The following is a 26,769-nucleotide window of genomic DNA, read 5'->3' on the forward strand; positions in this document are numbered from 1 at the left end:
TGTGATATCAATTCCTCAAAAACTGTTGGATCAATTCGAACCAAATCTTGAAACTGCACATAGTTTTCGAAATGAGATGCACATGTTGAATTTTAGATCGATAGTTCTGATAGGAATGGAGATTTCAGTAGTCGATTCGACAAAATATCATTTCAATTCCTAAGGAACTATTGGATCAATTCGAACCAAATCTTGAAACTGCACATAGTTTTCGAATTGTGATGTACATGGTGAATTTCTGTTCGATAGTTCTGATAGGAATTGAGATTTCAGTGATCAATTCGGCAAAGTGTGATATCAATTCATTGAAAACTGTTAGATCAATTCGAACCAAATCTTGAAAGTGCACATAGTTTTCGGATTGAGATGCACTTGTTGAATTTCAGTTCGATAGTTCAGATAGGAATTGAGATTTCAGTGGTCAATTCGGCAAAGTGTGATATCAATTCCTCGAAAACTGTTGGATCAATTCGAACCAAATCTTGAAATTTTACACAGTTTTCGAATTGAGATGCACATGTTGAATTTCAGTTCGATAGTTCAGATAGGAAGTGAGATTTCAGTTATCAATTCGGCAAAGTGTGATATCAATTCCTCAAAAACTGTTGGATCAATTCGAACCAAATCCTGAAACTGCACATAGTTTTCGAATTGAGATGCACATGTTGAATTTCAGTTCGATAGCTCAGATAGGAATTGAGATTTCAGTGGTCAATTCGGCAACGTGTGATATCAATTCCTCGAAAACTGTTGGATCAATTCGAACCAAATCTTGAAACAGCACATAGTTTTGGAATTGAACTATTGGATCAATTCGAACCAAATCTTGAAACTGCACATAGTTTTCGAATTGAGATGCACATGTTGAATTTCCGTTCGATAGTTCAGATAGGAATTGAGATTTCAGTGGTCAATTCGGCAAAGTGTGATATCGATTCCTTGAAAACTGTTGGATCAATTCGAACCAAATCTTGAAACTGCACATAGTTTTCGAAATGAGATGCACATGTTGAATTTCAATTCGATAGCTCAGATAGGAATTGAGATTACAGTGGTCAATTCGGCAAAGTGTGATATCAATTCCTCGAAAACTGTTGGATCAATTCGGACCAAATCTTGAAACTGTACATAGTTTTCGGATTGAGATGCACATGTTGAATTTCAGTTCGATAGTTCAGATAGGAATTGAGATTTCAGTGGTCAATTCGGCAAAGTGTGATATCAATTCCTCGAAAACTGTTAGATCAATTCGAACCAAATCTTGAAATTTTACACCGTTTTCGAATTGAGATGCACATGTTGAATTTCAGTTCGATAGTTCAGATAGGAATTGATATTTCAGTGGACGATTCGACATAGTATCTGTTGAAGATTAAATTTGGTTACATTATTTATTGTTTTGAATGTTCAAATCAAGTAATTTTTGAGTAGTTGACAGTAGAAATAAATATTGATTGAAACAAGTTTTCAGTCAAAACGGGTAATAAATAAAAGATTTTTATACAAAGGGTGTTTTTGTATAAACCCAAACATAAGTGGTCCTTCGGCATAAAAGTAACTAAAATATGGAGCAGTACGGTGTAGTTACCAGAAGTAAAAGCAAATCTTTACAAGCTCTTCATACCCAACCTTGTTGTGTGGAGGGGAAAGAAGATGGAATAGTATTGGAATCCAGGGTCGCGCAGAATACTACAGAAAACAGGTCTGAAGTAATATCCAGAGCGATGGTTCCACCTCTTTCATCGACCAGTGTTGTGAGGAATATTTCGGAGCAGAAATCAGGAATATCAAGCCGATCAACAAAGAGGAAGCAGCACAAGGTAGCAGCTTCAACTGGTAAGTCCCACTCTAGACACTCTAAATGTACATCACGTAGAGAGCTTGAGAGTCAAATAGAGGCCAATAATGAATTGTTACAACTGGCAATAGAAGAACAAGAAATCGCTAGAAGGAAGATAGATTTAAAAAAGAAATTAATAGAAAGCAGATTAGCCTTACAGCAACTTCATCTCGAGGAAAGGAGTGTTGATGAATCGAATGATTTGAGTACAATTGATTTGAATGTTCTACAAAAATCTATTGGTGGAAAAGCAAAGGTAGAGCAATGGTTAGATGATAATACTTCTGTAAAATCTAAATCTGTGAGTTCTGTCCATTCTGTAGCAGTTTTCAATAGGAATTCTCATTCGGAAAAAAAAAGTGATCCTCAGGGAAACGAAGTAAATAGGGATGCTGATACTCTCAAAATATTCTTGGCTCGACAATGTGTTGATAAGGATTTACCTAAGTTTTCGGGAGATATAAAAGAATGGATTAATTTTTATATGCAGTTTCGTAACACCACTGATTTATTAGGTTTTAATGATTCCGAGAATATTTGTCGTTTAAGGAGATGCTTGGTTGGTGAAGCTAGACGTTCCGTAGAGGGATTACTAGTATCTTGCACGGGTACTGAAGAAATAATGCGTATTCTGCAAAATAGATTCGGCAGACCTGAATTAATCGTGAAGGTATTAATCTAAGAGGTTAAATCTTTGCCATTCATAAAAACCCACGATTTCAATGCATTGGCATTATTCTCAGACAAACTTCAAAATTTGGTGTCAACTTTGAAAAATCTCAATATGAAAAATTATCTGACGTGTCCACAGCTTTTGGAAGATCTTTTGTGTAAACTGCCATATGCTATGCAAGTATCTTGGGGAAAGAGATTAGTCAGTAAGCAATCTACAAATTGTTTAGAAAATTTTCAAAGTTGGATTTTTAGTGAAGCAGAAGCAGTTAATTTTGTACGAACGTTAACTCCTTACAAATCATCGAATTCTTCTAATTATGTAAACAAAAATAAAATTAATTCAACTTTAGTTACTTCAATGGCCAAAAATAGGAAATTATGTAGATTATGCAATGGTGAACATAGTTTGGAAAACTGTCAGAAATTCAAAGATTTATCTCCAGAAGACCGGTGGAAATTTGTTAAATCTAAGGAATTATGTTTTTCATGTATTAAGTCTGCTCACAGAATAAATAAATGTTCGAAGAAGAAACAATGTGGTATCAATACTTGTCAGAAATTTCATCATGCTTTACTGCATAATCAAAAACTTCATCAGGAGCGTGATCAAGAGCAAGAATATTCTGATACTCACAATGCATTGGAGAATCGGCTCGTTGCTCACACTTCACGTTCAAGTAATGAGATTTTGCTAAGGGTAACACCTGTTACAATTAAAAATGGTAATAAGTCTGCTAGGATATATGCACTTTTTGATGAAGCATCTACTATAACACTTATAGATGAATCTCTTGTAGACCGTTTAGATCTCAGAGGTGAGAATACTGTTTTAGGAATAAGATGGACAGATAGGAAATCGAAAAAAGAAATCTTAAGTAAAAAGCTTTCGTTTGATATTATAGGTGCAGATGAGAATGTACATAAATTGAATGATGTTTACACTCTTCCTGACATGGATCTTCCTGTTCAATCTGTGAATGCAAAGAATTTAAGAGAAAAGTGGAAACATCTTAGGAACATTGATTTTGCTGATTATTTAAATGTAAAACCTCAACTCCTCATAGGTCAAGATAACTGGGATCTGATTGTTACTAGAGAAATAATAGAAGGTCCGAAAAATTCACCAGCTCTGTCCAGAACTAAACTGGGTTGGATTCTACATGGAAACCTGAGAGAATTTAGGGGTAGAGTAGATGAAGCGATTTTACATATCAGACATCAAAATTTGGATCCTTTGGATGAACTCCACAATTTGGTAAAAGATTTTTTCACAATTGAATCTCTAGGTGTAAAAGTATCAAAAATGAAATTTTGTGTGAGGAAGACGAAGCAGCACGAAATTTAATCGAAAAAATTTCCCATAGAAGTGGTGAAAGGTGGGAAACAGGCCTTATTTGGAAAACAACACAAGTATATTTTCCTAATTCGAAGCCACTCGCAATTCAACGTTTACGCTATATTAATGAACGCATGTCAAAAAATAAGAGTTTTTCTGATGCATACGAGAATAAAATAAAGCAATATCTTGATAAAGGTTAGGTATGCGAGAAAATTGGAATTGGATGAAATTGAAGGAAAAACACAGAGGGTTTGGTATTTACCTCATTTCGGAGTTGTTAATGAAAACAAACCAGGAAAATTGAGATTTGTTTTAGATGCTGCTGCTAAAGTTGATGGCACAAGTTTGAATGATCTCCTTCTAAGAGGTCCTGATTTATATAACTCTCTGGTTGAAATATTGATGAAATTTAGAGAAAGAAAATTTGCCTTTTGTGCGGATATAAAAGAAATGTTTCACCAGATAAAAATAAGGAGAGATCAATCAGCTCAAAGGTTTTTATGGTATGACAAAATCAACAATACAATAGCAGAGTATGCAATGGAGGCAATGATCTTCGTAGCAGTATGCTCACCATTTGCTGCTCAGTACATCAAAAACAGAAATGCTTCTGAATTCCAAGATGAATATCCACGAGCAGCTAATGCTATCAAATATCTTCATTACATGGACGACTATTTAGATAGTGTAGATACCGTAGAAGAAGGAATTCAGCTGACAAAAGAAGTAATTCATATACATAAAAAAGGAGGATTTGAAATACGAGGTTGGATTAGTAATTCTAAGGAAATTCTAAATCAAGTTCCTGACGAATTGAGAATTATAGATGGTAATTCTACCACCGAAAATATTCTACCAACGGAAAGAATATTGGGCCTTAAATGGGATCCAAATGATGACTATTTATGCTTTCCCTTGAACTGCCATAAAGTGAATAAAAAAATTTTAACTCGAGAAAGAACACCTACCAAACGAGAAATACTAAAAATCATTATGTCGATATATGATCCCCTGGGATTGCTGGGTCATTATGTTGTGAGAGGAAAGATCATTTTGCAAGATGTCTGGAGATCTGGAATCTCCTGGGATGAAAAAATAAGTGGATCTTCAGAACGAAAATGGTTTAAATGGTTGAAAGAATTTGAGAAAATAAAAGAATTGAAAATCGATAGATGTCACTTTCCTTACCAATACCTCAATTTAGAATTGCATATATTTTGTGATGCAAGTGAGCAGGCACTTGGTACAGTAGCTTATTTTAGATTTGAAACTCAAGAAAAAATACATGTGAGCTTGGTTATGTCGAAAACACAAGTGAGCCCTTTGAAATCTCTATCAATCCCGAGACTAGAATTACAAGCTGCGTTGATGGCTTCCAGACTTGGAGAATCTATAAGAAAAGGCCACACATTGAAAATTCAAAAGACGGTATTTTGGAGTGACTCGAAAACAGTTTTGTGTTGGTTAAGATCAGAGACGAGAAATTTCAAAATGTTTGTTGCTCATCGGGTGGGAGAGATACAGGAGAAGACCTCAGCAAATCAGTGGCGCTGGATACCAACAAAGATGAATGTTGCAGATGATCTAACAAGAGATCAAGACGACATCAAACTAACAACTTTGGATAGGTGGTACAAGGGTCCAGACTTTTTATATCTCAAACCTGAATATTGGCCAAAAGAAGACAGTCAGCAAACGAACCTAGACACTGCAGCATCACTGGAATTGAAAAAAGGGACAATATGTTTGATAACATCTTCAAAATCTATCGACGTATTACCAGAAGTTCAAAGATTCTCACGTTGGACATCATTAATGAAAAGTACAGCCATAGTGTTGAAATTCATCAGATTATGTGCGAGAAAGGAGGAAAATAAAATAATAACATGTAAGGATATCGAAGAAGTAGAAAAAATATGGTTTAAGAGGATACAAAACGATTGTTTTAGGAAAGAAATCGCGATTATCGCAGGAGGAGGAACTTTACACAAAAAAAGCAAATTATATCAGTTAACACCGTATATGAAAAACGAATATTTATGTGTAGGAGGTCGAACAAATTATTCCACAGACTTACCTGATACAGCAAAAAGCCCATTAATTTTTGATAGCCGTCATTTTGCAGTGAAATTATTGATTCTACATTATCATGTGATAATGGGACACCAAGGTGTAGAAGTGATCCTCAATGAACTTCGTCAAAGATTTTGGATACTACAAGCAAGGAAGGCAATAAAAAGAGCGATGAGATATTGTCCAATTTGCAGCCTGAGGAGAGCAATTTCCAGAGTTACACAAATGGGACAGTTGCCTGATTTCAGGTTGAAGAAACCACAACCACAAAGAGCCTTTGTGTACACAGGTATAGATTTTTTCGGACATTTTGAAGTAACTATTGGTAGGCGAAGGGAAAAAAGGTATGGTGTACTATTTACCTGTATGTCAGTAGGAGCTATACACATTGAGATTGCTGAGACGCTAAACACTGATTCAAATCTTCTGGCGATAAAACGTTTCATGTCGAGGAGAGGAAAACCGCAGATGTTTCTTACAGACAATGGAACGAATTTTCACGCTGCAGAGAAGGAACTTAAAAAAGCTTATGAAGATGTGAATTTGGAAGTAATAAGACAAGGTTTATGCGCTGAAAGTATAGACTGGAAGTTTATACCTCCAGGTAGTCCACATATGGGAGGAGCATGGGAGAGGATGGTTCGATCTGTGAAAACCACTTTAAGTATAATTCTTAAGGATAGATCACCACGACAAGAAGTTTTTCACACAGTTATGATAGAAGCTGAACACATAGTGAATAGCCGCCCTCTCACCTACATATCTTCATCTCCGGAAGACGAAGAAAGCCTTACTCCCAATCATTTTCTAATTGGGAGTTCTAGTATTTTGAAACCACCTGGACTTTTCGATGGAACAAAATGGAACGTGAGAAAACAGTGGCTCATAGCTGAAAATTTAAACGAACATTTTTGGAACAGGTGGGTCAAGGAATACATACCTACCTTGACAAAACGCACGAAATGGTTTGAACAGAATCAAAATTTGAAAGAAGGTGATTTAATAGTTTTGATGGATAGTAAGTTACCAAGAAACAATTGGCCTAAAGGAGTAGTGTACAAGACGTACCCAGGAAAGGATGGCAAAGTTAGAGTTGTAGACATTAAATTAAAAAGTGGTATTTATCGTAGACCAGTATCCAAGCTATGTAAGGTAGAGTGTTTAGAGATGGGTGAAGAAATAGGTTCTTCACGAGGAGGAGAAAATGTTGAAGATTAAATTTGGTTACATTATTTATTGTTTTGAATGTTCAAATCAAGTAATTTTTGAGTAGTTGACAGTAGAAATAAATATTGATTGAAACAAGTTGTCAGTCAAAACGGGTAATAAATAAAAGATTTTTATACAAAGGGTGTTTTTGTATAAACCCAAACAGTATCATTGGAATTCCTAAGGAACTATTGGATCAATTCGAACCAAATCTTGAAACTGCACATAGTTTTCGAATTGAGATGCACAAGTTGAATTTCAGTTCGATAGTTCAGATAGGAATTGAGATTTCAGTGGTCAATTCGGCAAAGTGTGATATCAATTCCTCGAAAACTGTTGGATCAATTCGAACCAAATCTTGAAACAGCACATAGTTTTGGAATTGAACTATTGGATCAATTCGAACCAAATCTTGAAACTGCACATAGTTTTCGAATTGAGATGCACATGTTGAATTTCCGTTCGATAGTTCAGATAGGAATTGAGATTTCAGTGGTCAATTCGGCAAAATGTGATATCGATTCCTTGAAAACTGTTGGATCAATTCGAACCAAATCTTGAAACTGCACATAGTTTTCGAAATGAGATGCACATGTTGAATTTTAGATCGATAGTTCTGATAGGAATGGAGATTTCAGTAGTCGATTCGACAAAATATCATTTCAATTCCTAAGGAACTATTGGATCAATTCGAACCAAATCCTGAAACTGCACATAGTTTTCGAATTGAGATGCACATGTTGAATTTCCGTTCGATAGTTCAGATAGGAATTGAGATTTCAGTGATCAATTCGGCAAAGTGTGATATCTATTCATTGAAAACTGTTAGATCAATTCGAACCAAATCTTGAAACTGCACATAGTTTTCGGATTGAGATGCACTTGTTGAATTTCAGTTCGATAGTTCAGATAGGAATTGAGATTTCAGTGGTCAATTCGGCAAAATGTGATATCAATTCCTCGAAAACTGTTGGATCAATTCGAACCAAATCTTGAAACTGCACATAGTTTTCGGATTGAGAAGCACTTGTTGAATTTCAGTTCGATAGTTCAGATAGAAATTGAGATTTCAGTGGTCTATTCGGCAAAGTGTGATATCAATTCCTCAAAAACTGTTGGATCAATTCGAACCAAATCTTGAAATTTTACACCGTTTTCGAATTGAGATGCACATGTTGAATTTCAGTTCGATAGTTCAGATAGGAATTGATATTTCAGTGGACGATTCGACATAGTATCATTGGAATTCCTAAGGAACTATTGGATCAATTCGAACCAAATCTTGAAACTGCACATAGTTTTCGAATTGAGATGCACAAGTTGAATTTCAGTTCGATAGTTCAGATAGGAATTGAGATTTCAGTGGTCAATTCGGCAAAGTGTGATATCAATTCCTCGAAAACTGTTGGATCAATTCGAACCAAATCTTGAAACAGCACATAGTTTTGGAATTGAACTATTGGATCAATTCGAACCAAGTCTTGAAACTGCACATAGTTTTCGAATTGAGATGCACATGTTGAATTTCCGTTCGATAGTTCAGATAGGAATTGAGATTTCAGTGGTCAATTCGGCAAAGTGTGATATCGATTCCTTGAAAACTGTTGGATCAATTCGAACCAAATCTTGAAACTGCACATAGTTTTCGAAATGAGATGCACATGTTGAATAACAGTTCGATAGTTCAGATAGGAATTGAGATTTCAGTGGTCAATTCGGCAAAGTGTGATATCAATTCCTCGAAAACTGTTGGATCAATTCGAACCAAATCTTGAAATTTTACACAGTTTTCGAATTGAGATGCACATGTTGAATTTCAGTTCGATAGTTCAGATAGGAATTGAGATTTCAGTTATCAATTCGGCAAAGTGTGATATCAATTCCTCAAAAACTGTTGGATCAATTCGAACCAAATCTTGAAACTGCACATAGTTTTCGAATTGAGATGCACATGTTGAATTTCTGTTCGATAGTTCTGATAGGAATTGAGATTTCAGTCGTCGATTCGACAAAGTATCATTTCAATTCCTGAGGAACTAGTGGATCAATTCGAACCAAATCTTGAAACTGCACATAGTTTTCGAAGTGAGATGCACATGTTGAATTTCAGTACGATAGTTCAGATAGGAATTGAGATTTCAGTGGTCAATTCGGCAAAGTGTGATATCAATTCATCGAAAACTGTTGGATCAATTCGAACCAAATCTTGAAATCTTACACAGTTTTCGAATTGAGATGCACATGTTGAATTTCAGTTCGATAGTTCAGATAGGAATTGAGATTTCAGTTATCAATTCGGCAAAGTGTGATATCAATTCCTCAAAAACTGTTGGATCAATTCGAACCAAATCTTGAAACTGCACATAGTTTTCGAAATGAGATGCACGTGTTGAATTTCAGATCGTTAGTTCTGATAGGAATGGAGATTTCAGTAGTCGATTCGACAAAATATAATTTCAATTCATAAGGAACTACTGGATCAATTCGACCCAAATCTCGAAACTGTACACAGTTTTCGAATTGAGATGCACATGTTGCATTTCAGTTCGATAGTTCAGATAGGAATTGAGATTTCAGTGGTCAATTCGGCAAAGTGTGATATCAATTCCTCGAAAACTGTTAGATCAATTCGAACCAAATCTTGAAACTGCACATAGTTTTCGAATTGAGATGCACATGTTGAATTTCAGTTCGATAGTTCAGATAGGAATTGAGATTTCAGTGATCTATTCGGCAAAGTGTGATATCAATTCCTCGAAATCTGTTGGATCAATTCGAACCAAATCTTGAAATTTTAAACAGTTTTCGAATTGGGATGCACATGTTGAATTTCAAGAAGATAGTTCTGATAGGAATTGAGATTTCAGTGGTCGATTCGACAAAGTATCATTTCAATTCCTAAGGAACTATTGGATCAATTCGAACCAAATCTTGAAACTGCACATAGTTTTCGAATTGTGATGCACATGGTGAATTTCTGTTCGATAGTTCTGATAGGAATTGAGATTTCAGTGATCAATTCGGCAAAGTGTGATATCAATTCATTGAAAACTGTTAGATCAATTCGAACCAAATCTTGAAAGTGCACATAGTTTTCGTAATGAGATGCACATGTTGAATTTCAGTTCGATAGTTCAGATAGGAATTGAGATTTCAGTGGTCAATTCGGCAAAGTGTGATATCAATTCCTCGAAAACTGTTGGATCAATTCGAACCAAATCTTGAAATTTTACACAGTTTTCGAATTGAGATGCACATGTTGAATTTCAGTTCGATAGTTCAGTTATCAATTCGGCAAAGTGTGATATCAATTCCTCAAAAACTGTTGGATCAATTCGAACCAAATCCTGAAACTGCACATAGTTTTCGAATTGAGATGCACATGTTGAATTTCAGTTCGATAGTTCAGATAGGAATTGAGATTTCAGTGGTCAATTCGGCAACGTGTGATATCAATTCCTCGAAAACTGTTGGATCAATTCGAACCAAATCTTGAAACAGCACATAGTTTTGGAATTGAACTATTGGATCAATTCGAACCAAATCTTGAAACTGCACATAGTTTTCGAAGTGAGATGCACATGTTGAATTTCAGTACGATAGTTCAGATAGGAATTGAGATTTCAGTGGTCAATTCGGCAAAGTGTGATATCAATTCATCGAAAACTGTTGGATCAATTCGAACCAAATCTTGAAATCTTACACAGTTTTCGAATTGAGATGCACATGTTGAATTTCAGTTCGATAGTTCAGATAGGAATTGAGATTTCAGTTATCAATTCGGCAAAGTGTGATATCAATTCCTCAAAAACTGTTGGATCAAGTCGAACCAAATCTTGAAACTGCACATAGTTTTCGAAATGAGATGCACATGTTGAATTTCAGATCGTTAGTTCTGATAGGAATGGAGATTTCAGTAGTCGATTCGACAAAATATAATTTCAATTCATAAGGAACTACTGGATCAATTCGACCCAAATCTCGAAACTGTACACAGTTTTCGAATTGAGATGCACATGTTGAATTTCAGTTCGATAGTTCAGATAGGAATTGAGATTTCAGTGGTCAATTCGTCAAAGTGTGATATCAATTCCTCGAAAACTGTTGGATCAATTCGAACCAAATCTTGAAACTGCACATAGTTTTCGAATTGAGATGCACATGTTGAATTTCAGTTCGATAGTTCAGATAGGAATTGAGATTTCAGTGGTCAATTCGGCAAAGTGTGATATCAATTCCTTGAAAACTGTTGGATCAATTCGAACCAAATCTTGAAACTGCACATAGTTTTCGAAATGAGATGCACATGTTGAATTTCAGTTCGATAGCTCAGATAGGAATTGAGATTTCAGTGGTCAATTCGGCAAAGTGTGATATCAATTCCTCGAAAACTGTTGGATCAATTCGGACCAAATCTTGAAACTGCACATAGTTTTCGGATTGGGATGCACATGTTGAATTTCAGTTCGATAGTTCAGATAGGAATTGAGATTTCAGTGGTCAATTCGGCAAAGTGTGATATCAATTCCTCGAAAACTGTTGGATCAATTCGAACCAAATCTTGAAACTGCACATAGTTTTCGGATTGAGAAGCACTTGTTGAATTTCAGTTCGATAGTTCAGATAGGAATTGAGATTTCAGTGGTCTATTCGGCAAAGTGTGATATCAATGTTGAATTTTAGATCGATAGTTCTGATAGGAATGGAGATTTCAGTAGTCGATTCGACAAAATATCATTTCAATTCCTAAGGAACTATTGGATCAATTCGAACCAAATCTTGAAACTGCACATAGTTTTCGAATTGTGATGCACATGGTGAATTTCTGTTCGATAGTTCTGATAGGAATTGAGATTTCAGTGATCAATTCGGCAAAGTGTGATATCAATTCATTGAAAACTGTTAGATCAATTCGAACCAAATCTTGAAAGTGCACATAGTTTTCGGATTGAGATGCACTTATTGAATTTCAGTTCGATAGTTCAGATAGGAATTGAGATTTCAGTGGTCTATTCGGCAAAGTGTGATATCAATTCCTCAAAAACTGTTGGATCAATTCGAACCAAATCTTGAAACTGCACATAGTTTTCGAAATGAGATGAACATGTTGAATTTCAGTTCGATAGTTCAGATAGGAATTGAGATTTCAGTGGTCAATTCGGCAAAGTGTGATATCAATTCCTTGAAAACTGTTGGATCAATTCGAACCAAATCTTGAAATTTTACACAGTTTTCGAATTGAGATGCACATGTTGAATTTCAGTTCGATAGTTCAGTTATCAATTCGGCAAAGTGTGATATCAATTCCTCAAAAACTGTTGGATCAATTCGAACCAAATCCTGAAACTGCACATAGTTTTCGAATTGAGATGCACATGTTGAATTTCAGTTCGATAGTTCAGATAGGAATTGAGATTTCAGTGGTCAATTCGGCAACGTGTGATATCAATTCCTCGAAAACTGTTGGATCAATTCGAACCAAATCTTGAAACAGCACATAGTTTTGGAATTGAACTATTGGATCAATTCGAACCAAATCTTGAAACTGCACATTGTTTTCGAATTGAGATGCACATGTTGAATTTCCGTTCGATAGTTCAGATAGGAATTGAGATTTCAGTGGTCAATTCGGCAAAGTGTGATATCGATTCCTTGAAAACTGTTGGATCAATTCGAACCAAATCTTGAAATTTTACACAGTTTTCGAATTGAGATGCACATGTTGAATTGCAGTTCGATAGTTCAGATAGGAATTGAGATTTCAGTTATCAATTCGGCAAAGTGTGATATCAATTCCTCAAAAACTGTTGGATCAATTCGAACCAAATCTTGAAACTGCACATAGTTCGAATTGAGATGCACATCTTGAATTTCAGTTCGATAGTTCAGATAGGAATTGAGATTTCAGTGGTCAATTCGGCAAAGTGTGATATCAATTCCTTGAAAACTGTTGGATCAATTCGAACCAAATCTTGAAACTGCACATAGTTTTCGACATGAGATGCACATGTTGAATTTCAGTTCGATAGTTCAGATAGGAATTGAGATTTCAGTGGTCAATTCGGCAAAGTGTGATATAAATTCCTCGAAAACTGTTGGATCAATTCGAACCAAATCTTGAAACTGCACATAGTTTTCGGATTGAGATGCACATGTTGAATTTCAGTTCGATAGTTCAGATAGGAATTGAGATTTCAGTGGTCAATTCGGCAAAGTGTGATATCAATTCCTTGAAAACTGTTGGATCAATTCGAACCAAATCTTGAAACTGCACATAGTTTTCGACATGAGATGCACATGTTGAATTTCAGTTCGATAGTTCAGATAGGAATTGAGATTTCAGTGGTCAATTCGGCAAAGTGTGATATCAATTCCTCGAAAACTGTTGGATCAATTCGGAACAAATCTTGAAACTGCACATAGTTTTCGAATTGAGATGCACATGTTGAATTTCAGTTCGATAGTTCAGATATGAATTGAGATTTCAGTGGTCTATTCGGCAAAGTGTGATATCAATTCCTCGAAAACTGTTTGATCAATTCGAACCAAATCTTGAAACTGCACATAGTTTTCGAAATGAGATGCACATGTTGAATTTTAGATCGATAGTTCAGATAGGAATTGAGATTTCAGTGGTCTATTCGGCAAAGTGTGATATCAATTCCTCGAAAACTATTGGATCCATTCGAACCAAATCTTGCAATTTTACACAGTTTTCGAATTGAGATGCACATGTTGAATTTCAGTTCGATAGTTCAGATAGGAATTGAGATTTCAGTGGTCAATTCGGCAAAGTGTGATATCAATTCCTCGAAAACTGTTGGATCAATTCGAACCAAATCTTGAAACTGCACATAGTTTTCGGATTGAGATGCACTTGTTGAATTTCAGTTCGATAGATCAGATAGGAATTGAGATTTCAGTGGTCTCTTCGGCAAAGTGTGATATCAATTCCTCAGAAACTGTTGGATCAATTCGAACCAAATCTTGAAACTGCACATAGTTTTCGAAATGAGATGCACATGTTGAATTTTAGATCGATAGTTCAGATAGGAATTGAGATTTCAGTGGTCTATTCGGCAAAGTGTGATATCAATTCCTCGAAAACTGTTGGATCCATTCGAACCAAATCTTGCAATTTTACACAGTTTTCGAATTGAGATGCACATGTTGAATTTCAGTTCGATAGTTCAGATAGGAATTGAGATTTCAGTGGTTAATTCGGCAAAGTGTGATATCAATTCCTCGAAAACTGTTGGATCAATTCGAACCAAATCTTGAAACTGCACATAGTTTTCGGATTGAGATGCACATGTTGAATTTCAGTTCGATAGTTCAGATAGGAATTGAGATTTCAGTGGTCAATTCGGCAAAGTGTGATTCAACTCCTCGAAAACTGTTGGATCAATTCGAACCAAATCTTGAAATTTTTCACAGTTTTCGAATTGAGATGCACATGTTGAATTTCAGTTCGATAGTTCAGATAGGAATTGAGATTTCAGTGGTCAATTCGGCAAAGTGTGATATCAATTCCTCGAAAACTGTTTGATCAATTCGAACCAAATCTTGAAACTGCACATAGTTTCCGAATTGAGATGCACATGTTGAATTTCAGTCCGATAGTTCAGATAGGAATTGAGATTTCAGTGGTCAATTCGGCAAAGTGTGATATCAATTCCTCGAAAACTGTTAGATCAATTCGAACCAAATCTTGAAACTGCACATAGTTTTCGGATTGAGATGCACATGTTGAATTTCAGTTCGATAGTTCAGATAGGAATTGAGATTTCAGTGGTCAATTCGGCAAAGTGTGATTCAATTCCTCGAAAACTGTTGGCTCAATTCGAACCAAATCTTGAAATTTTTCACAGTTTTCGAATTGAGATGCACATGTTGAATTTCAGTTCGATAGTTCAGATAGGAATTGAGATTTCAGTGGTCAATTCGGCAAAGTGTCATATCAATTCCTCGGAAACTGTTGGATCAATTCGAGCCAAATCTTGAAACTGCACATAGTTTTCGGATTGAGATGCACATGTTGAATTTCAGTTCGATAGTTCAGATAGGAATTGAGATTTCAGTGGTCTATTCGGCAAAGTGTGATAACAATTCCTCAAAAACTGTTGGATCAATTCGAACCAAGTCTTGAAACTGCACAAAGTTTTCGAAATGAGATGCACAAGTTGAATTTCAGATCGATAGTTCTTATAGGAATGGAGATTTCAGTAGTCGATTCGTCAAAATATTATTTCAATTCCTAAGGAACTATTGGATCAATTCGAACCAAATCTTGAAACTGCACACAGTTTTCGAATTGAGATGCACATCTTGAATTTCAGTTCGATAATTCAGATAGGAATTGAGATTTCAGTGGTCAATTCGGCAAAGTGTGATATCAATTCCTTGAAAACTGTTGGATCAATTCGAACCAAATCCTGAAACTGCACATAGTTTTCGACATGAGATGCACATGTTGAATTTCAGTTCGATAGTTCAGATAGGAATTGAGATTTCAGTGGTCAAATCGGCATAGTGTGATATAAATTCCTCGAAAACTGTTGGATCAATTCGGACCAAATCTTGAAACTGCACATAGTTTTCGGATTGAGATGCACATGTTGAATTTCAGTTCGATAGTTCAGATAGGAATTGAGATTTCAGTGGTCTACTCGGCAAAGTGTGATATCAATTCCTCGAAAACTGTTGGATCCATTCGAACCAAATCTTGCCATTTTACACAGTTTTCGAATTGAGATGCACATGTTGAATTTCAGTTCGATAGTTCAGATAGGAATTGAGATTTCAGTGGTCAATTCGGCAAAGTGTGATATCAATTCCTTGAAAACTGTTGGATCAATTCGAACCAAATCTTGAAACTGCACATAGTTTTCGAATTGAGATGCACATGTTGAATTTCAGTTCGATAGTTCAGATAGGAATTGAGATTTCAGTGGACTATTCGACATATTATCATTTGAATTCCTAAGGAACTATTGGATCAATTCGAAACAAATCTCGAAACTGTACACAGTTTTCGAATTTAGATGCACATGTTGAATTTCAGTTCGATAGTTCAGATATGAATTGAGATTTCAGTGGTCAATTCGGCAAAGTGTGATATCAATTCATCGAAAACTGTTGGATCAATTCGAACCAAATCTTGAAATATTACACAGTTTCCGAATTGAGATGTACATGTTGAATTTCAGTTCGATAGTTCAGATAGGAATTGAGATTTCAGTGGTCAATTCGGCAAAGTGTGATATCAATTCCTCGAAAACTGTTGGATCAATTCGAACCAAATCTTGAAACTGCACATAGTTTTCGGATTGAGATGCACATGTTGAATTTCAGTTCGATAGTTCAGATAGGAATTGAGATTTCAGTGGTCAATTCGGCAAAGTGTGATTCAATTCCTCGAAAACTGTTGGATCAATTCGAACCAAATCTTGAAATTTTTCACAGTTTTCGAATTGAGATGCGCATGTTGAATTTCAGTTCGAAAGTTCAGATAGGAATTGAGATTTCAGTGGTCAATTCGGCAAAGTGTGATATCAATTCCTCGAAAACTGTTAGATCAATTCGAACCAAATCTTGAAACAGCACATAGTTTTGGAATTGAACTATTGGATCAATTCGAACCAAATCCTGAAACTGCACATAGTTTTCGAATTGAGATGCACATGTTGAATTTCAGTTCGATAGTTCAGATAGGAATTGAGATTTCAGTGGTCAATTCGGCAACGTGTGATATCAATTCCTCGAAAACTGTTGGATCAATTCGAACCAAATCTTGAAACAGCACATAGTTTTGGAATTGAACTATTGGATCAATTCGAACCAAATCTTGAAACTGCACATAGTTTTCGAAGTGAGATGCACATGTTGAATTTCAGTACGATAGTTCAGATAGGAATTGAGATTTCAGTGGTCAATTCGGCAAAGTGTGATATCAATTCATCGAAAACTGTTGGATCAATTCGAACCAAATCTTGAAATCTTACACAGTTTTCGAATTGAGATGCACATGTTGAATTTCAGTTCGATGGTTCAGATAGGAATTGAGATTTCAGTTATCAATTCGGCAAAGTGTGATATCAATTCCTCAAAAACTGTTGGATCAAGTCGAACCAAATCTTGAAACTGCACATAGTTTTCGAAATGAGATGCACATGTTGAATTTCAGATCGTTAGTTCTGATAGGAATGGAGATTTCAGTAGTCGATTCGACAAAATATAATTTCAATTCATAAGGAACTACTGGATCAATTCGACCCAAATCTCGAAACTGTACACAGTTTTCGAATTGAGATGCACATGTTGAATTTCAGTTCGATAGTTCAGATAGGAATTGAGATTTCAGTGGTCAATTCGTCAAAGTGTGATATCAATTCCTCGAAAACTGTTGGATCAATTCGAACCAAATCTTGAAACTGCACATAGTTTTCGAATTGAGATGCACATGTTGAATTTCAGTTCGATAGTTCAGATAGGAATTGAGATTTCAGTGGTCAATTCGGCAAAGTGTGATATCAATTCCTTGAAAACTGTTGGATCAATTCGAACCAAATCTTGAAACTGCACATAGTTTTCGAAATGAGATGCACATGTTGAATTTCAGTTCGATAGCTCAGATAGGAATTGAGATTTCAGTGGTCAATTCGGCAAAGTGTGATATCAATTCCTCGAAAACTGTTGGATCAATTCGGACCAAATCTTGAAACTGCACATAGTTTTCGGATTGGGATGCACATGTTGAATTTCAGTTCGATAGTTCAGATAGGAATTGAGATTTCAGTGGTCAATTCGGCAAAGTGTGATATCAATTCCTCGAAAACTGTTGGATCAATTCGAACCAAATCTTGAAACTGCACATAGTTTTCGGATTGAGAAGCACTTGTTGAATTTCAGTTCGATAGTTCAGATAGGAATTGAGATTTCAGTGGTCTATTCGGCAAAGTGTGATATCAATGTTGAATTTTAGATCGATAGTTCTGATAGGAATGGAGATTTCAGTAGTCGATTCGACAAAATATCATTTCAATTCCTAAGGAACTATTGGATCAATTCGAACCAAATCTTGAAACTGCACATAGTTTCCGAATTGTGATGCACATGGTGAATTTCTGTTCGATAGTTCTGATAGGAATTGAGATTTCAGTGATCAATTCGGCAAAGTGTGATATCAATTCATTGAAAACTGTTAGATCAATTCGAACCAAATCTTGAAAGTGCACATAGTTTTCGGATTGAGATGCACTTATTGAATTTCAGTTCGATAGTTCAGATAGGAATTGAGATTTCAGTGGTCTATTCGGCAAAGTGTGATATCAATTCCTCAAAAACTGTTGGATCAATTCGAACCAAATCTTGAAACTGCACATAGTTTTCGAATTGAGATGAACATGTTGAATTTCAGTTCGATAGTTCAGATAGGAATTGAGATTTCAGTGGTCAATTCGGCAAAGTGTGATATCAATTCCTTGAAAACTGTTGGATCAATTCGAACCAAATCTTGAAATTTTACACAGTTTTCGAATTGAGATGCACATGTTGAATTTCAGTTCGATAGTTCAGTTATCAATTCGGCAAAGTGTGATATCAATTCCTCAAAAACTGTTGGATCAATTCGAACCAAATCCTGAAACTGCACATAGTTTTCGAATTGAGATGCACATGTTGAATTTCAGTTCGATAGTTCAGATAGGAATTGAGATTTCAGTGGTCAATTCGGCAACGTGTGATATCAATTCCTCGAAAACTGTTGGATCAATTCGAACCAAATCTTGAAACAGCACATAGTTTTGGAATTGAACTATTGGATCAATTCGAACCAAATCTTGAAACTGCACATAGTTTTCGAATTGAGATGCACATGTTGAATTTCCGTTCGATAGTTCAGATAGGAATTGAGATTTCAGTGGTCAATTCGGCAAAGTGTGATATCGATTCCTTGAAAACTGTTGGATCAATTCGAACCAAATCTTGAAATTTTACACAGTTTTCGAATTGAGATGCACATGTTGAATTTCAGTTCGATAGTTCAGATAGGAATTGAGATTTCAGTTATCAATTCGGCAAAGTGTGATATCAATTCCTCAAAAACTGTTGGATCAATTCGAACCAAATCTTGAAACTGCACATAGTTCGAATTGCAACTGCACATCTTGAATTTCAGTTCCATAGTTCAGATAGGAATTGAGATTTCAGTGGTCAATTCGGCAAAGTGTGATATCAATTCCTTGAAAACTGTTGGATCAATTCGAACCGAATCTTGAAACTGCACATAGTTTTCGACATGAGATGCACATGTTGAATTTCAGTTCGATAGTTCAGATAGGAATTGAGATTTCAGTGGTCAATTCGGCAAAGTGTGATATAAATTCCTCGAAAACTGTTGGATCAATTCGGACCAAATCTTGAAACTGCACATAGTTTTCGGATTGAGATGCACATGTTGAATTTCAGTTCGATAGTTCAGATAGGAATTGAGATTTCAGTGGTCAATTCGGCAAAGTGTGATATCAATTCCTCGAAAACTGTTGGATCAATTCGGAACAAATCTTGAAACTGCACATAGTTTTCGAATTGAGATGCACATGTTGAATTTCAGTTCGATAGTTCAGATATGAATTGAGATTTCAGTGGTCTATTCGGCAAAGTGTGATATCAATTCCTCGAAAACTGTTTGATCAATTCGAACCAAATCTTGAAACTGCACATAGTTTTCGAAATGAGATGCACATGTTGAATTTTAGATCGATAGTTCAGATAGGAATTGAGATTTCAGTGGTCTATTCGGCAAAGTGTGATATCAATTCCTCGAAAACTATTGGATCCATTCGAACCAAATCTTGCAATTTTACACAGTTTTCGAATTGAGATGCACATGTTGAATTTCAGTTCGATAGTTCAGATAGGAATTGAGATTTCAGTGGTCAATTCGGCAAAGTGTGATATCAATTCCTCGAAAACTGTTGGATCAATTCGAACCAAATCTTGAAACTGCACATAGTTTTCGGATTGAGATGCACTTGTTGAATTTCAGTTCGATAGATCAGATAGGAATTGAGATTTCAGTGGTCTCTTCGGCAAAGTGTGATATCAATTCCTCAGAAACTGTTGGATCAATTCGAACCAAATCTTGAAACTGCACATAGTTTTCGAAATGAGATGCACATGTTGAATTTTAGATCGATAGTTCAGATAGGAATTGAGATTTCAGTGGTCTATTCGGCAAAGTGTGATATCAATTCCTCGAAAACTGTTGGATCAATTCGAACCAAATCTTGAAATTTTTCACAGTTTTCGAATTGAGATGCACATGTTGAATTTCAGTTCGATAGTTCAGATAGGAATTGAGATTTCAGTGGTTAATTCGGCAAAGTGTGATATCAATTCCTCGAAAACTGTTGGATCAATTCGAACCAAATCTTGAAACTGCACATAGTTTCCGAATTGAGATGCACATGTTGAATTTCAGTCCGATAGTTCAGATAGGAATTGAGATTTCAGTGGTCAATTCGGCAAAGTGTGATATCAATTCCTCGAAAACTGTTAGATCAATTCGAACCAAATCTTGAAACTGCACATAGTTTTCGGATTGAGATGCACATGTTAAATTTCAGTTCGATAGTTCAGATAGGAATTGAGATTTCAGTGGTCAATTCGGCAAAGTGTGATTCAATTCCTCGAAAACTGTTGGATCAATTCGAACCAAATCTTGAAATTTTTCACAGTTTTCGAATTGAGATGCACATGTTGAATTTCAGTTCGATAGTTCAGATAGGAATTGAGATTTCAGTGGTCAATTCGGCAAAGTGTCATATCAATTCCTCGGAAACTGTTGGATCAATTCGAGCCAAATCTTGAAACTGCACATAGTTTTCGGATTGAGATGCACATGTTGAATTTCAGTTCGATAGTTCAGATAGGAATTGAGATTTCAGTGGTCTATTCGGCAAAGTGTGATAACAATTCCTCAAAAACTGTTGGATCAATTCGAACCAAGTCTTGAAACTGCACATAGTTTTCGAAATGAGATGCACAAGTTGAATTTCAGATCGATAGTTCTTATAGGAATGGAGATTTCAGTAGTCGATTCGTCAAAATATTATTTCAATTCCTAAGGAACTATTGAATCAATTCGAACCAAATCTTGAAACTGCACACAGTTTTCGAATTGAGATGCACATCTTGAATTTCAGTTCGATAATTCAGATAGGAATTGAGATTTCAGTGGTCAATTCGGCAAAGTGTGATATCAATTCCTTGAAAACTGTTGGATCAATTCGAACCAAATCTTGAAACTGCACATAGTTTTCGACATGAGATGCACATGTTGAATTTCAGTTCGATAGTTCAGATAGGAATTGAGATTTCAGTGGTCAATTCGTCAAAGTGTGATATCAATTCCTCGAAAACTGTTGGATCAATTCGAACCAAATCTTGAAACTGCACATAGTTTTCGAATTGAGATGCACATGTTGAATTTCAGTTCGATAGTTCAGATAGGAATTGAGATTTCAGTGGTCAATTCGGCAAAGTGTGATATCAATTCCTTGAAAACTGTTGGATCAATTCGAACCAAATCTTGAAACTGCACATAGTTTTCGAAATGAGATGCACATGTTGAATTTCAGTTCGATAGCTCAGATAGGAATTGAGATTTCAGTGGTCAATTCGGCAAAGTGTGATATCAATTCCTCGAAAACTGTTGGATCAATTCGGACCAAATCTTGAAACTGCACATAGTTTTCGGATTGGGATGCACATGTTGAATTTCAGTTCGATAGTTCAGATAGGAATTGAGATTTCAGTGGTCAATTCGGCAAAGTGTGATATCAATTCCTCGAAAACTGTTGGATCAATTCGAACCAAATCTTGAAACTGCACATAGTTTTCGGATTGAGAAGCACTTGTTGAATTTCAGTTCGATAGTTCAGATAGGAATTGAGATTTCAGTGGTCTATTCGGCAAAGTGTGATATCAATGTTGAATTTTAGATCGATAGTTCTGATAGGAATGGAGATTTCAGTAGTCGATTCGACAAAATATCATTTCAATTCCTAAGGAACTATTGGATCAATTCGAACCAAATCTTGAAACTGCACATAGTTTTCGAATTGTGATGCACATGGTGAATTTCTGTTCGATAGTTCTGATAGGAATTGAGATTTCAGTGATCAATTCGGCAAAGTGTGATATCAATTCATTGAAAACTGTTAGATCAATTCGAACCAAATCTTGAAAGTGCACATAGTTTTCGGATTGAGATGCACTTATTGAATTTCAGTTCGATAGTTCAGATAGGAATTGAGATTTCAGTGGTCTATTCGGCAAAGTGTGATATCAATTCCTCAAAAACTGTTGGATCAATTCGAACCAAATCTTGAAACTGCACATAGTTTTCGAAATGAGATGAACATGTTGAATTTCAGTTCGATAGTTCAGATAGGAATTGAGATTTCAGTGGTCAATTCGGCAAAGTGTGATATCAATTCCTTGAAAACTGTTGGATCAATTCGAACCAAATCTTGAAATTTTACACAGTTTTCGAATTGAGATGCACATGTTGAATTTCAGTTCGATAGTTCAGTTATCAATTCGGCAAAGTGTGATATCAATTCCTCAAAAACTGTTGGATCAATTCGAACCAAATCCTGAAACTGCACATAGTTTTCGAATTGAGATGCACATGTTGAATTTCAGTTCGATAGTTCAGATAGGAATTGAGATTTCAGTGGTCAATTCGGCAACGTGTGATATCAATTCCTCGAAAACTGTTGGATCAATTCGAACCAAATCTTGAAACAGCACATAGTTTTGGAATTGAACTATTGGATCAATTCGAACCAAATCTTGAAACTGCACATAGTTTTCGAATTGAGATGCACATGTTGAATTTCCGTTCGATAGTTCAGATAGGAATTGAGATTTCAGTGGTCAATTCGGCAAAGTGTGATATCGATTCCTTGAAAACTGTTGGATCAATTCGAACCAAATCTTGAAATTTTACACAGTTTTCGAATTGAGATGCACATGTTGAATTGCAGTTCGATAGTTCAGATAGGAATTGAGATTTCAGTTATCAATTCGGCAAAGTGTGATATCAATTCCTCAAAAACTGTTGGATCAATTCGAACCAAATCTTGAAACTGCACATAGTTCGAATTGAGATGCACATCTTGAATTTCAGTTCGATAGTTCAGATAGGAATTGAGATTTCAGTGGTCAATTCGGCAAAGTGTGATATCAATTCCTTGAAAACTGTTGGATCAATTCGAACCAAATCTTGAAACTGCACATAGTTTTCGACATGAGATGCACATGTTGAATTTCAGTTCGATAGTTCAGATAGGAATTGAGATTTCAGTGGTCAATTCGGCAAAGTGTGATATAAATTCCTCGAAAACTGTTGGATCAATTCGGACCAAATCTTGAAACTGCACATAGTTTTCGGATTGAGATGCACATGTTGAATTTCAGTTCGATAGTTCAGATAGGAATTGAGATTTCAGTGGTCAATTCGGCAAAGTGTGATATCAATTCCTTGAAAACTGTTGGATCAATTCGAACCAAATCTTGAAACTGCACATAGTTTTCGACATGAGATGCACATGTTGAATTTCAGTTCGATAGTTCAGATAGGAATTGAGATTTCAGTGGTCAATTCGGCAAAGTGTGATATCAATTCCTCGAAAACTGTTGGATCAATTCGGAACAAATCTTGAAACTGCACATAGTTTTCGAATTGAGATGCACATGTTGAATTTCAGTTCGATAGTTCAGATATGAATTGAGATTTCAGTGGTCTATTCGGCAAAGTGTGATATCAATTCCTCGAAAACTGTTTGATCAATTCGAACCAAATCTTGAAACTGCACATAGTTTTCGAAATGAGATGCACATGTTGAATTTTAGATCGATAGTTCAGATAGGAATTGAGATTTCAGTGGTCTATTCGGCAAAGTGTGATATCAATTCCTCGAAAACTATTGGATCCATTCGAACCAAATCTTGCAATTTTACACAGTTTTCGAATTGAGATGCACATGTTGAATTTCAGTTCGATAGTTCAGATAGGAATTGAGATTTCAGTGGTCAATTCGGCAAAGTGTGATATCAATTCCTCGAAAACTGTTGGATCAATTCGAACCAAATCTTGAAACTGCACATAGTTTTCGGATTGAGATGCACTTGTTGAATTTCAGTTCGATAGATCAGATAGGAATTGAGATTTCAGTGGTCTCTTCGGCAAAGTGTGATATCAATTCCTCAGAAACTGTTGGATCAATTCGAACCAAATCTTGAAACTGCACATAGTTTTCGAAATGAGATGCACATGTTGAATTTTAGATCGATAGTTCAGATAGGAATTGAGATTTCAGTGGTCTATTCGGCAAAGTGTGATATCAATTCCTCGAAAACTGTTGGATCCATTCGAACCAAATCTTGCAATTTTACACAGTTTTCGAATTGAGATGCACATGTTGAATTTCAGTTCGATAGTTCAGATAGGAATTGAGATTTCAGTGGTTAATTCGGCAAAGTGTGATATCAATTCCTCGAAAACTGTTGGATCAATTCGAACCAAATCTTGAAACTGCACATAGTTTTCGGATTGAGATGCACATGTTGAATTTCAGTTCGATAGTTCAGATAGGAATTGAGATTTCAGTGGTCAATTCGGCAAAGTGTGATTCAATTCCTCGAAAACTGTTGGATCAATTCGAACCAAATCTTGAAATTTTTCACAGTTTTCGAATTGAGATGCACATGTTGAATTTCAGTTCGATAGTTCAGATAGGAATTGAGATTTCAGTGGTCAATTCGGCAAAGTGTGATATCAATTCCTCGAAAACTGTTTGATCAATTCGAACCAAATCTTGAAACTGCACATAGTTTCCGAATTGAGATGCACATGTTGAATTTCAGTCCGATAGTTCAGATAGGAATTGAGATTTCAGTGGTCAATTCGGCAAAGTGTGATATCAATTCCTCGAAAACTGTTAGATCAATTCGAACCAAATCTTGAAACTGCACATAGTTTTCGGATTGAGATGCACATGTTGAATTTCAGTTCGATAGTTCAGATAGGAATTGAGATTTCAGTGGTCAATTCGGCAAAGTGTGATTCAATTCCTCGAAAACTGTTGGATCAATTCGAACCAAATCTTGAAATTTTTCACAGTTTTCGAATTGAGATGCACATGTTGAATTTCAGTTCGATAGTTCAGATAGGAATTGAGATTTCAGTGGTCAATTCGGCAAAGTGTCATATCAATTCCTCGGAAACTGTTGGATCAATTCGAGCCAAATCTTGAAACTGCACATAGTTTTCGGATTGAGATGCACATGTTGAATTTCAGTTCGATAGTTCAGATAGGAATTGAGATTTCAGTGGTCTATTCGGCAAAGTGTGATAACAATTCCTCAAAAACTGTTGGATCAATTCGAACCAAGTCTTGAAACTGCACATAGTTTTCGAAATGAGATGCACAAGTTGAATTTCAGATCGATAGTTCTTATAGGAATGGAGATTTCAGTAGTCGATTCGTCAAAATATTATTTCAATTCCTAAGGAACTATTGGATCAATTCGAACCAAATCTTGAAACTGCACACAGTTTTCGAATTGAGATGCACATGTTGAATTTCAGTTCGATAATTCAGATAGGAATTGAGATTTCAGTGGTCAATTCGGCAAAGTGTGATATCAATTCCTTGAAAACTGTTGGATCAATTCGAACCAAATCTTGAAACTGCACATAGTTTTCGACATGAGATGCACATGTTGAATTTCAGTTCGATAGTTCAGATAGGAATTGAGATTTCAGTGGTCAAATCGGCATAGTGTGATATAAATTCCTCGAAAACTGTTGGATCAATTCGGACCAAATCTTGAAACTGCACATAGTTTTCGGATTGAGATGCACATGTTGAATTTCAGTTCGATAGTTCAGATAGGAATTGAGATTTCAGTGGTCTACTCGGCAAAGTGTGATATCAATTCCTCGAAAACTGTTGGATCCATTCGAACCAAATCTTGCCATTTTACACAGTTTTCGAATTGAGATGCACATGTTGAATTTCAGTTCGATAGTTCAGATAGGAATTGAGATTTCAGTGGTCAATTCGGCAAAGTGTGATATCAATTCCTTGAAAACTGTTGGATCAATTCGAACCAAATCTTGAAACTGCACATAGTTTTCGAATTGAGATGCACATGTTGAATTTCAGTTCGATAGTTCAGATAGGAATTGAGATTTCAGTGGACTATTCGACATATTATCATTTGAATTCCTAAGGAACTATTGGATCAATTCGAAACAAATCTCGACACTGTACACAATTTTCGAATTTAGATGCACATGTTGAATTTCAGTTCGATAGTTCAGATAGGAATTGAGATTTCAGTGGTCAATTCGGCAAAGTGTGATATCAATTCATCGAAAACTGTTGGATCAATTCGAACCAAATCTTGAAATATTACACAGTTTCCGAATTGAGATGTACATGTTGAATTTCAGTTCGATAGTTCAGATAGGAATTGAGATTTCAGTGGTCAATTCGGCAAAGTGTGATATCAATTCCTCGAAAACTGTTGGATCAATTCGAACCAAATCTTGAAA

The 26,769-nt window shown here is 35.8% G+C and overlaps 2 protein-coding genes across 2 annotated transcripts; both read left to right on the forward strand.

Moving 5' to 3' along the window:
- The first annotated feature begins 5,398 nt into the window (after positions 1-5,398).
- Positions 5,399-6,125, forward strand: LOC123315518. Its single transcript, XM_044901239.1, has 2 exons — positions 5,399-5,742; positions 5,804-6,125. Coding segments are annotated over exons 1-2 (324 nt in total). The 5' UTR covers positions 5,399-5,420; the 3' UTR covers positions 5,806-6,125.
- On the forward strand, positions 6,012-7,145 carry LOC123315947. Its single transcript, XM_044901855.1, has one exon. The coding sequence runs from the start codon at positions 6,012-6,014 to the stop codon at positions 7,143-7,145; it is 1,134 nt and encodes a 377-aa protein (XP_044757790.1).
- Positions 7,146-26,769: the final 19,624 nt, after the last annotated feature.

The sequence above is a fragment of the Coccinella septempunctata genome, chromosome 6 (genome assembly GCF_907165205.1).
Source record: "Coccinella septempunctata chromosome 6, icCocSept1.1, whole genome shotgun sequence".
Lineage (NCBI taxonomy): Eukaryota > Metazoa > Arthropoda > Insecta > Coleoptera > Coccinellidae > Coccinella > Coccinella septempunctata.

What these genes read in the sequence shown, in the direction of transcription:
- LOC123315947 (XM_044901855.1), top strand. Translation starts at nt 6,012, where the DNA reads ATGGGACACCAAGGTGTAGAAGTGATCCTCAATGAACTTCGTCAAAGA.
- LOC123315518 (XM_044901239.1), top strand. Translation starts at nt 5,421, where the DNA reads ATGAATGTTGCAGATGATCTAACAAGAGATCAAGACGACATCAAACTA.